A 13794-nucleotide genomic window follows, 5' to 3' on the forward strand; every position below is an offset into this window, starting at 1 on the left:
CATTAAGTCTTTTTTTGGCTGTAATGCTATATTCTCATGAACCTGTCACTTAGTTCCATATATACTGGTTATTCTTATGGCCCAATGTATAGGATAATTTTAATATAATATGATTACTGCGCTCTCATTGTTGTTGATGGTTTCTGTCCAACATGGTTCTGCCTTTTCTTGTGAGACATCTAAAGATTTTCAGGTGTGGCTTTGAGTTCCATTTGATACTTTACCCTTTCCAACCCTGTCTGTCTCAGTTTTTCTGTGTTTTTGTTTGTGGAGATACATGGCTTTACCAGGGATCCCTGGTCACTTCATTGTCTGTCCAAGGCAGTCTCCTCCTACCCCTTAAAGATATTGTACCTGCCCCTTTTTTGGCCATCTACCTATGCAAGTGGGGCATTTATTGCTCCTGGGTATTGATACAAGGTTTCTGAGCTTTTTACCCAACAGTTTCCTGTATCTCTGAATGTTTTATGTATTTCTTTGGGAGATGTTCTTCAGTGTCCTTAATTTTTTGTGTTGGGCTGCATTATCCAATATGCCCTATTTTTTGCATTTCTGAATGGTCCTTGCTTCCCTTGTTCTTTCTGTGTTAATCCATTTCTTCCAACTCCATTGGCCACTGAGGCATTGATTGCTTCCAGTTTGGGACATACATGTGGACCTTTCTGTCTTCACATTACCTCTCTTTGCACTACTGTCTGTGTGTTCCTTGTTTCATCTCTCTTTGAAGGGGCATTTTTTCCCCATTATGGCTTACAGTTGTTGTAGGTTGGATAATTTTGCCCTCAATGTTACCAAATCCTTGTACTGCTCCTTCTCCCTTAGCCTTTATCCACATCATGTTTACTTTCCTGCAGCTGCAGCAGCTCATGATGTTCAGGTTTCCTTTCTCTATATCCCTGTCCTCAATTTCTTATTTCTGCCCTCTTGTTCCAGATGGACTCCTATGTCTTGTATGTGCTTTTTGTTATTGCTTGCTTGGGGTCCTTGTTTCCTCCTGAGACCTCAAGAATTGTTAATGGGATGTTGATCTGTTAGGTGCCCCAGTGTGTTGGTTTTGACCCTTTATTAGCAAGATATTTTCCTTATGAATTAGTGTTTATCCTTTGCAAACAATTGTTTTTAACAGTGACAGTATTTCATAGAAATATTAACATTTATTAAAAAAGGTTGACACGTTTAATTGAGTTGTTTAAACAATGTAAGAAGAGGCTGGTTTTATCCTAAATAAGTAAATCAAAATATGAAATTTAAAACAATTTTATTAGGGATTATAAAACACACATACATAAATAAAAACACAATTATTTGATGAATAAAATTTAGAATTTGTAGAATTCTTGAATATTATTAACACTGTGGCAGTATAATGCTTATTTGTTAGTGTGTAATATTATAGATGTTACTGAAATGCATTATATCTAAATGAACCAAAAATTAAATATATTTGTTTTAGTTTATTGTAATATTATGTTGATATGCTACATATTTTTAATTGTTATTACTGTAAACCATGTGATTAGAGTATGTAACTATCTGAGTATCAATGAAACTTGCAATGTGGCAGTTTACTTTTTTTTACTGAGTTTATTAAAATGTATAAATTTTGCACTGATTTTGATTTTTTTATTCCTCAAACCCCCTCAATACTTGTGCAGGGTCAATCAGAACTCACCTTTAGGCAAGTATTTAGTGATTTACTAGTCATAGAGTTATTTCTGTTGTTTTAAAACAATGGTAGAAATAGATTTCATATTCTTTAGTCTTAAAATGTAAAATGTTATGTTTGTATATTTATAATGTGAAGAAAATAATTTATTGCATACACTTATTTTCGTATTAAAATTTTATTTATAGTTCCTAATTCAGCAGCCTCAACAAAGCCAAATTATTCAAACATCTGATGGTCAGACCCTGATTTATCAGCCAGTGGCTATAGATGGCACAAACTTTGTTCAAAGTCAGGGAGGTGAGGTTAATTATATGGTATATTTCAGTTATTGTGTACAATCAGCTAGTGGCAACTGGGCTATAGCCTACTTGGCAACAGCAGATTGGGTGACAGTAAATTATGTTGTAAGATGGCTTGTAGACTGGAAAAATCATTGAAATACAACTAATTGAAAAGACGACTTGTTGACAATTGTATTATGAGATGGATTTGTTATTATATTTATGTTTCCATGTGTATGTATCAGGTTTAACATGTACAAGTAATTTGTTTGTGAAGGTACAAATTCAGCCATGATGAAAATTTGGAAAATAAATTTTCACTGACTTAAATCTTGTGAAACGAGGTAAAATAATGGAGAATGAAAGTAAGTGAAGTTTGTAAAGTATTGAACTTATACCCTGAAAATGAAATGAATAAGAAAATAATATAAAAATATTGAAATTTAATGTATTATAAATTCCTTGTAGCAAAAACTAAAAATGACGTAATAATGATTTCTACAGTAACAAAGTTAGTCTTGCCAAAATGTTAAGCTAATTATTTTACTTTGATACCCATAAGCACTAACCTAGCCTACTATCAGCAATACTACCAGTACATTCAAAATATTGGTATGTCAGTGAGTCTGTCAACAAATGATAATAATGTTGGCAAATTGGTAACCACCGAGTTGTCTGTTAACTAGTAATATTGTTGACAAATTAGTGTCGCCAAGTTGGCTATTACCCAGTTGATCCTGAACCATACAACTACTGATGTGTATTATTTTGTTTTCTCAACTTATTTAAGTAATTAAATTATGTCAGATGAGTAGGTCAAAGTGTGTATTTCATGATTTTTTACAGAGTTGCATACAAAATTTAATTAAACTACTTTATCATCAATGTACATGAATAAACTTGACATCATAACTTAGTAGTTAAGTAAAGGCTTTAATACCAATGAATGATTGAGTTCAGTTTTACTTATTCAGTAAAATGGTTAGCATGTTTGTTATTGTTAGATTACCAAGAGGAAATTTAACATTTACAAATTTGCTTATTTATGAGTTGGACATACCATTAGTCTTATTATTTCTATTCAGAGGTGTTTTTTGTTTTTGTTTTTGTAAAGTCAAGGTTACAAATAAAGATAGCCTGTAGCAAATGTTAAAGAAAAGATAATTAATTATTGTTATGTGGACTGGACGTAACATTATGTTTTCCAAATAATCCAAAAGAACACATCAAGAAAATTCTACTGTATTTCAATAATTCTATGAAATATGAACTTTTGTTGTTTGTCACTTTATGGTAAGACATGTTACAGTCTCTATATTTCTTTTCAAATTTAGTCAGTGGTAATTATTATGATGAAAGTGTTCATTTAACTCTTATATGATTTTTGTAAACTCTTGGTTTAATTTCATTGTATGTTTAAGTTGAATAAACCTAAACTATTGAATAACACATTTGAAATTTTTTTTAAGTAGGAATTATTCAAATACCAGCTGCCTCTCTATCTCCAGCAACACCTCAGGTTGTCCATCAACAGACAACAACTAGTACAGTTACTGCAGGTGCAAGTCCTCAGGCCATTTCCATTCCATCATCAGGAGGCTTACATTCTGGAAATATTGTAATGGTATGTACATCTGTTTTTGTTTTCTTACATCTAGAAGTTAACATAAAATGAAATTGAATTTTTAACTCAAGACAGAAGTATAGATTTTTGAGCATTTTGTTGTGTGTATTCTCTCTCTATATATATATGTCTGTGTGTAAACTATTCACTTCAGGTTTAAAAAAAATCAATAATAATAAATTTTGAGGCAATTATATAATAGAAAATGCAAATATCCCCACATTTGTGAAAAAGCCAATTAACACTAGCCATAAGTTATGCTGCTATTTAAAGGTAAGACAAGAAAGAACTTGCCAAACTTCTTTGCTGTTCTACAACAGTACATACAAAATAACAACATTGAATCATATTTTATGCCTTTAAATCTTAAATAATTTGCAAGCATTTCCTAAGCCTTTATCATGAAAGATCCAAAAATACAGTGATATATTTTAACAGACCTTCTACCAATTTTATTTCGTCACTTGAGTGTATGTACACAGTAATATTATTTCATCACTAAATGAAAATCAAGCCCATTTTTCTGGTGACAACCAAAAATTTCTAAATGTTTTATGCAAAGACACAAATTACTTGCAGTATTTCTTAGTGAGGTATGTTGTAATTGTGTTTCAGTATATCACATAACAGTTTGTGGATTTTAAAGAGTAAAGTTTTGAAAAACGTTCTGAAGTTGCATGTGAGATTTGATTGATGCTATGTGTGTAATAACAGTTTTTGTGTAAAGTAACAGATGCCATCTGATCAAGATGAAAGAAAGTAGAATGTGATTAGCAGTTTATGTGTATAAATCTTTTTTTCTACTTAAAAGTATTTGCAGTACTAATTTGAAATTATATTTTAGTATAAGCAACACAAGTGATCAAAATCAAAGAAGGCAGAATGAAACTAGAAGTTTGTGTATTTTTTTACATCAGAAGATATCCAAACATCTAATTTGAAATTATGTATTTTCTTCACTCTTATTTGTTGACTAAGTATATCAATTTTTCTAGTATATATTTACCATAATAAAATTATATAAACTAAATTGATATAAGAGCTCAAGGCTAGAAGGATATTTATACTGTATATGGAAATAAATCAGATATTTATGACACACACACATATGTATGGGGTTTCTAAGTTTTCAAAAGATGCTTTACATTATCATTTCATTTACAGTATCATTATAAGTTACGTCTAACTCAAGCTAAAAGAAATTGTCTTATAAATTTTTGTAAAAATTACACAAGATGAGGCTCTTATTTAACATAATATGCAGAACCACCATTTTGCACATTCTCTCACACTTCATCCCTGAAATATTATAGTGAAACTGAAATTCCTTGCAAGATCTTTTTGTGAAAAAGCCATTATAAACACCTGTGAAAAACATGTTTTAGTGGCTACACTTTTGTATGCTTTATTATAGCTTATGCTTATATTGTTTTCAAAGTTAACTTGTTTAGAGGCATTTATTCTGCTGTCATTTTCTTAGTTTATTTACTTGTGGGATAAATTGTCTGTTGTATTAGGAATGTTTAATATCTGAGTTAAATGTTAAGCAGGAAAGTAAAAACTCTTTCATGCTAATGGTATTTATCTTGTCTCCTGCTGGTACAGCAGTAAATCTACAAATTTACAATACTAAAATTAGGAGTTTGATTACCCTTGCTGGACTCAGCAGATAGCTCATTGTGGATTTGCTATAAGAAAACACATGCACATTTATCTTGTTTGTAAGAGCATTCAAAATGGCTAAATGTATCTCTGAAACACATTTTGCCTTTTTTTTTTTGAGTAGACTCATTCTTTGAATGTTACATGACTTAAAGATTATCATACCTAACCACATGCTCACATTTTCCATGTGAATTATTTGCTCACATATCATTGGACCACTCAAGCTATACTATTTAGTCTAAAACCAGATTCTCTTGTTAATATTTATATTGTTCACATCGCTATCTCTGTTCAGTATGAATTTGGAGTATACTTGTAACCCTGATCTTAACACTTTTGCAAACTTTAAAGCTTCTATTCCTTCAGTTGAGACTTCTTTTCTGCATTTGACTGGGTGTACAAGGAAATTCTGTGACTGCTTTGTTGTCCTTGATCAATCAACATGTATCACCCAAGCATGCTGAGTCTCTTGTGGCTACCTCTGCGAAATGTCCTGTTCAGCTTTGATGTTAGTACTGTAGAACATTGCCTTTACTCATATGTAAGCCCATTTGTTTCCCAGGCCTTTTCACATTCTGTTTCAGAAGAACCAGAATTTATCAACTCACCCTCTTTGTGATGGTGAGTCTGCAGACTTAATGCAGCTTATCTCTTAGGTATGTGGTAAATTTTAAGTATTAAGTGAGGCTGTTTCTGTTATATCTGAGAATGCTAGATTTATGTTAGATGGTTCCCTTTTAGGACCTTTATTTTTCTTGCCTTCCCTTGATATTAGTTATTGCTAACTCTTTCAGAAAAACATTCATTCTCTTCATGTTCCTTCTGTTCATTGTGCTGTGGACATTTTGCTTGGGTCTTTTAATTTAGTTCATTTGACTTCACAATTACTCAATCTTTGGAGGGGATAGAGCAGCATTTCTCAAACTTTTCCAACTAGGGGCCAGTTTACTTTCGTAATTTTTCATGAGACCCAGCCTCCTTAAATACTTAATTAGATAACCTGCTAAGTCGTGGCTAAGTCTTAGCATCAGGCTGGAAGCAATAGTTTTATCAATACATCGTTGATTATAAAATATACAGTGTTTTATAGTACTACAGTTTAAAAAAAAAAAAATTATATTTAATTGTTATTTAATTTTTACATTAACTGAAAATTTATTAATGCTCTTTTAAGAAATAACTTACCTAATAAGAAGAATATGCTATCACTCAGCAACTTCAGATCAGGAGGAAAAGAAATCAGTTTGATTCTCAAATCTGGCTCATGACAAAGGGTGTAAGAAATCTCACTGCTTTTTTTGATAAATTTAGATACTCAGCATGACAGCTTAGCCAAAAATTAATTAATGAGACTTGACTAAAACAATTTTCCAGTGCAGGGTCAGAGGACAGTTTAATAATATAATCAATTTATAATTCACTGAGTTGTAAACCTTCCTCATTTTCCATGTCAACAGTAAAAGGGTTCCTGATCCACATTTTACTGCATTGGTTGGAGGAAAATATTCCCTCAAGCATGATTTTAGCCCGAGAAGGTACTCTTTGATTGATGGGGAAATCTCATTTAAAACATTACTTTCCTCACCTTGGTTTTGCAACTCTGTTAAAAGTAGAGAAAGACTAATCATTTCTCTTCTCAACTCGATCTACCCACAAGTTGACTTTTTTAAATAGCTGCTTCTGTTTTTTCCTGAACTTTAAAAATATTTATGTTAGCACTTTGTAAATTTAGATTTAATGCACTTAAGAAGCCAAAAATGTCACATAAATGGGCCACCTTAATTAACCAATGCAAATTATGAAACCTGTATCTAAATTCAAATATTGCATCCTTTGCTGATGGGGGGATGTTGCTTCAGAAACAAAATAACTTTATTCTTCATTTCAGTAAGATATTTCTCTTTGATAACCACAGAACTTCATAGTGTAATTGGAGATGCTAGTGTTCACTTCCTAATTCTTTGCACAAATCAGGAATGATTCTGGAATTCATTCAGCTAGAATTTGTATAGTTAATGAATTTAACACACTCTTGCATAGTTGAATTCAAAAGTAAGGGTATTTTCTTCACAGCTAATGCCCCTCTGCGAATGCTACAATGCACACATTCACAGTCTGGTGCCACTGCTCAGATCTTCTGTCTTTGGAAATCTCCTGTAATGGAATCTGACATTCAGCAAGCACCATCAGTATTTAATCCAACACATTTTTTTCCATTAAATGCCATTCTAAATTTTAATATTTATTGATTAAATTAGAAATTTCATCATCTGTTGTTCTTGTTGGAAATAGTTTACAAAACAATAAATCTTCATGAATCGTGTTGTTATAATCATATCTTACAAAGTACATTAAATTGACATTAACTGCTATATCTGTGCTTTCATCCACTTGTAATGAAAAAACTGACTACAGTGAACTCAATGTATAAGAGTTTCTTCAATATTTTTTACCATATCCACAATTCTACACTTCACTGTATTATTAGATAGGGACAGTAAATTCAACTGATTTTCTTGTTTTTTATAATCATGAGATGTAACTCTTTTTACTGCAGGAAGTATTAACATTTCACCAATAGTGTGTGGATAACCTATTAGGTTTGAAATTTCATATGAGGCCATGACCAAATCTTCATTAGAAGATCTTGTGGAAAAAGTTTGTGAAATTGTTTGTTTGGAAAAAAACTATTTCAATTTTCTTATTTATAAAAACAATCTGTTGGCTTACTTGAGTAATCTGGATGTCTGGTATCCAAATAGCATTTCATTTTCAATGGTTTCATGCTCTCATTTTATAATGTTGAACAACAAAGAACACATAGTGGCAAGTAATTATTGTTACCACCATCTATAAAACCATACTTTAAATATTCATCACAATACTGTTGAGTCCAATAGGTCTTTGTTTTCTTTTCTTTGCTACCAAGCTGTATGTCACTTAAACAGTTGTAATTAGGCATATTATTTTCAATAACTTCACTTTCACTAGAACTAGGCTGCATTTGTGCATCATCACTTGAGGGTTTTCTTGTGTGATACATGTTTCTTCAGCCACCTATCCATATTGGAGAGGGGTTATCTCGGAAATGAACAACTTAAAAAATCTTTAGTTAGTACAAACTAAGTCACAAGCAATTCTCTCTTTTTTCCGAACGAACTGATATTTATGGCACCATCCACCAACAACTTGTCTGCTACCATGTGGTGCTATAAAACATAAGACTCAGGTCTTGCATGCCTGTCAATTTCCATTAACAGAGTAAGCAATTTTACTATATTTGGAATAAAATTCCTAAAACTTTGGTGTTGAGAAAAAGTCAGTTAACTTGAATTAATACATAGTCCTTTTATGTGAGACAAAATTCCTTCTTTGATCTCACCTGCAGACAGGGGAAGATCAGCTTGGACTCAGGGGGGGGGAGTTGTTTTAGCTGACATGTGGTTTAAGAATATCAAGGTTATCAACACTGTAAAACTAAATTTTAGGCTCTCTAAATTGCACTAAGTGAGAACACTTTAATTCCTAAGGGACTGAATGTATAAAGACAACTGTCAACCTATGAATCATAGTTTTGTAGTCTTAAGTACAAACTTTCACTTTTCCTTCCTGCTATATTAGCTTAGTTGAAATACTGAGAAATCCAAGTTAGATGAAATATAAATTTAAATTATAATGCATTTGAAAATGTTAATTTTATTAGAATATATTTATAATAATATAATTACAGTTTTCTTTAATATATACAACTAGGGCATGGAGAAAATTTAAAAATAGTGATTGGTAGTGAAAGGGTTAAAGCTAATTTAATATTTTTTAGTTTTCTGTGGACTGACATTTTTTTTGAGGACCAGTACTGGGTTGCAGATCACACTTTAGGAAATGTTGGTATAGAGAATTTTTATGGACTTTTTTTTTATCCTTGACTTCTCATCAATTCTACTCACTTAATTCAATGATGAGTCTCATTTTTAGACTGGCTTCTTTAACCAAGCTTTTAGCTATAGGTTATTCTACATCTCATAATCATTTTTGTTTTAATACATTTGGTAGTCTTTTTGTCATCTGTCCTTACACACATGTAATTTCTTTGTTGACCTGGATATTCTGTTCTTCTGAAATACTTTCTCATACTGCTGTTTTATGAGGTACTAATCTCCATGCCAGTATTGTATCTTTACTTGAATTTGCTTCCTCTCTGCACCAATTTATGTTTGCAATTATTCCTGGTAAATCTATCTTCATGTACAGGGGTTGAGTTAATTTGGGTGTTAATGCTTCATTTGTTATCATAGTTATTCATATGCTTGTGGTCTGTTTGAGTGTTGTATGTCTCATACTTCTTGGATCACTTCAACCTTTTGTCCCAGTTAAATTGCCCAGTAAATAATCAAAAGAAGCACTATTGCTAGACCCTCTTATTGACTAATTATGTTTGGACACCTCCATCATGCAGCTCATTGGGAGTTTTTTTCATGTGTCTCCTTCATAAAAGAGATCTTTCTCTATTTTCTATGTCTGGATACAGATTTGCTTTATCAACCACTTTTCATTTTGTGAATACTTTTTTACTTTCATTTGCACTTCTTACTCATCCTTTTTAGGCCTTTGAATTTCAACATTCTTGCATGTCTTGATGATGCCCAATTTGGGACGTGGGTTTTGTTTTGCATTGTTTAGCTTTCCTGCCATCTGAGCTTGTAGTAACTTGTTTTGCTTTATAATCTGTCACTCAAAACCTATTTTCTTCTTTACTTGCTTCAAACAGGAGACATTCGTATCAGTTTCCTCTAAATTTATTTAACAATGTATCTCAGTAAAACGTTTTTGCCTAAAATTAGAATATCTGTTTTCATATTATATACAGAAATATGCATTATGAGGAATCTGATGATGTATGTTGATCTACAATTGGATAACATCCAAAGAAGTTAAGACTGGTTTTTAACAGTATAGTTGGGTGATTTCTTTATATTAATTGAAACAGTCATCATGGCATGATTATAGGACATTATCTATGGAACACTTATTATTCCCAAACTTTTTATGAGGAACTGATGGGACAATGATTCCAAATCTCTAAGTATTTGTTTTTTTTAATGATGAAAACGAGACCAAATTCAAAGCAAACCTGTAAAAGTAAAGTAGCAAAATATCTGAGGCATTACAAGTGTAGTAGGCACAGATAAAATCACAGAGGCAGAAGAAGTTAGCTCTAAGAAAGATAGACATTTCAGTGGAGAAGAAGGTGTTATGTGCCCAAAAGGAAGATTCTTTTATGTGAACGTATTCAACGACTTGTTCTCAAATGGGGAGAAAGCAAAGATTGGTTGGCATGTTGTGAATCTTGATAATACAAAAGAGTACAATTCTAGATCAGGTAATGAATGGATAATTTAAACTTTTTTTTTTCTGAGTATAATTTAAGAATACACAGAGGATCAGAAGAGGAGTCCTCCAATAAAGGCAACATATTATGACTATACTTTGTGGGTGATCCACTTTGGTAAGAGAGAAACACCTTAATAACTACTTGGACCACATAAAACAGAATGACAGAATTATCCATCAGTCATGCTCTATGCACCAATATTCTTCAGTATTAGACTTACAAATCTCTGGATTTGATGGGATATCACAATAGATACCAAAAGTTGTCATACTTTCTACTGTTGAGTCGGAGATTGCTTGTTAATTGTGAAAATGTAAAAATTCTTGTAGAGAAAGATAACATTCATTTAAGTTGTTATACTTTTATTTAGGTTGTTCCAGGGTCAGGAGGGCTACAAGCAATGCAGAGATTACCATTACCAGCTGCTGAATTACTGGAAGAAGAGCCGTTATACGTGAATGCTAAGCAATATCATCGAATATTGAAAAGACGGCAAGCTCGTGCCAAACTGGAGGCTGAAGGACGAATCCCTAAGGAGAGAAGGGCAAGTTGATTTTTGTGAAATTTATTGATTTCTTTTATGGGTATCATTGAGGTTTTAATTTGTTTTTGGGATTATGAAATAGATTTAGACCAGTTTTTAAACATTTAAACAATCTGACAGAGTTAATTTGGTTACTTATTTCCATGATAGAGTAACATATTGTTTGGTTATTACAAACCTATCATATAAATGAAAACATTTGTTCAAACTTAACATATTGAATCAGTATTGAGCTTGATTCCTCTTGCTGTATACTCCTTGGTTTAATTGCACATAGAAAAGTCACATTCTCTTAGACTATTTCTTGATTTTCTCAAATATTTCCACAAAATTTTCAACCAAACACTTTCAAGGTCTACTTTGATTAACCTTTGTATTTTGTAGTAAGAAGAGTATATAGGTAAGAATGCACACAACATTTCTTCTAACCATCCTCATGTATTTTAGTTGTATTAATTATGTCTTTGTTATTTTCTAAACAGTTGGACTGTGTTAAGTTAATTAGTTTTATCATAAAATACCTATTAGGTAAGGTTTATTAATGAATCATTTACTTTAGAGAAGTTGTATTTTATCTTCAAGTTCTTTTTAATATTAGGATAAAGCTCATGGTGGAATATGTTTTTAATTTATATAATATTTTATGCAGTAGTGTATACAAAAAAGTTTTAAGACTTCATTTGGGCAAGGTATGGCCAGTAGTAATAAACAGGCTGGATAGTAAATGTGAGGGTCCATATCTCAACATCTGTAACTGCAAAGTCATGCTCTACACTTTAGGAGCTGTGGGTGCATTATAACAGCAGCAGTAAAATGTAACTATTAAATTAGTCAGTAGTGGGTGCTGTTGAGTGGTTTAGCTGATTTCTTTATAACCTATGGCTTCAAAAGCAGAAACATCTACCACAAGTAGCCCCTTTTGTAACTTTTCAAGAATATCCAAAGCAAACAGACAGACTTAATTTTATCACACATAAAAATTGTATGTATTATCAGTATTGGAATATTTGTATATAAAGAGGCCTTTTTTTTCTTTTTCTTCCTATGGGTTTAATACTTCTAATTATTTTAAAATTTAGAAAAATAATTATTTTGGGAAATTAAGAAATCTATGTTTCATGCAAGTAGCTTTCTGTTCACCCAGAGGAGTTACTGTTGATGTGAACTTTATTTTGTGGCTATTCTTTTTTGTACTGCAAAAGAAACGAGGGAAAAAAGTATTGAATTATTTTTAGAGAGGTACTGTAAAATTAGTTAAACGTTCTAAAAAACAATCATAACAATGTCATTATTGTGTCAAATATCGTATAGGATACTCAAGTATTTTAATGTACTTTCCAGCATATTTATTCCTTGCTAATTGACTAATGAGTGGAATTAAACATTGTAATATCATAAGTTTGATAGTTTTTTTTCTAGTGTTTTAAAATTTTTACAAAATATAGGGATTATGACTGTATCAGTTTAAAAAATAATTCTAGATATTTGTTCTTACAAAATGTGTATCTTTCAGGAGTATGAAACAAATTACTGTGTTGTTATAAGACAATATTTAGCATTAGAATTACATGTATTTTATCTGTAATTTTAAATATTGAAGAGCAATCTTATTTCCCCAGTGTATAATTGTTTGTTTTGAATTTCATGCGCAGTTACTCGAAGGCTATCTGTGCTAGCCATCCCTAATTTAGCAGTGTAAGACTAGTAGGAAGACAGTTAGTCATCACCACCAACTCTTGGGCTACTCTTTTACCAACAAATAGTGGGATTGACCATCACATTATAATGCCCCCACAGCTGAAAGGGTGAGCATGTTTGGTGGGACAGGGATTCGAACCAGCGACCCTCAGATTACAAGTCGAATGCCTTAACTACCTGGCCATGCCAGGCATCCCCAGTGTATAAAGCTATACAATTTATTTCTCTAAATATGTAAAATAATTAAATGGTTTAGTTCTTACAAGAAAGTTTTTTTTTGTAATTTTAAAAACTTTTCATTCTTACTACCAGAAATACCTTCATGAATCTAGGCACAGGCATGCGATGAACAGAATCAGAGGAGAGGGTGGTCGTTTCAATTCAGGCTCTGTTACATGCAGGGTCGGTGAAGAATCGCATATTGGAAATGGAGACAATGAAGATACCAAAGCTTTTATAAGAAATAATGGCCTCAATAGTGTAGCATTGAAAATTGCTACAGAATCCCAAACCAGTCGAGATTCTGACAGTGGTTCATTAAACAATGACCTATCAGCTCATTTGAATTCTAGTATAGAGGTAATTCATGTGCAGTTTTTGAAGAATGTAATTTTGTGTGTGTGTGTGCAAGGTATAAAGAATATGTAATTTTTCAGTTATTTTAACCAAATTCACTCTTGGATTTTGTTATTTTATATCCATTACCTGATATTTAGGCTAAAAACCTTATACGTAGTACTGTGTATCAGAAAACATGAGACTTTTTGTTTTTAATTCTAAAATATGAGACTGATATATGTGAGACCTTAATAGGAGGAGAGACTTTTCTACTAGTCTTATAATAATTTTACTTTAATTGTATGCAACTTTTAAGTACTCTGTGTATTGATACTATGTTTAGCAGTCTTCTTGTTTCAATTT

General features: G+C 31.8%; 1 protein-coding gene across 3 annotated transcripts in view; it reads left to right on the top strand.

The window, feature by feature from the left end:
• The window catches only part of LOC143247376 (nuclear transcription factor Y subunit alpha-like), a 38096-nt gene that overhangs the window by 17888 nt on the left and 6414 nt on the right, over nt 1-13794 (top strand). For all 3 annotated transcript variants that reach the window (XM_076495368.1, XM_076495370.1, XM_076495369.1), the window contains 4 exons: nt 1855-1966; nt 3423-3574; nt 11002-11175; nt 13186-13452. In XM_076495368.1, coding sequence (XP_076351483.1) covers nt 1855-1966; nt 3423-3574; nt 11002-11175; nt 13186-13452 — 705 coding nt within the window. The remainder of the gene's footprint in view (nt 1-1854; nt 1967-3422; nt 3575-11001; nt 11176-13185; nt 13453-13794) is intronic.

This window comes from Tachypleus tridentatus, chromosome 3 (assembly GCF_004210375.1).
Source record: "Tachypleus tridentatus isolate NWPU-2018 chromosome 3, ASM421037v1, whole genome shotgun sequence".
Taxonomy (NCBI): Eukaryota; Metazoa; Arthropoda; class Merostomata; order Xiphosura; family Limulidae; genus Tachypleus; species Tachypleus tridentatus.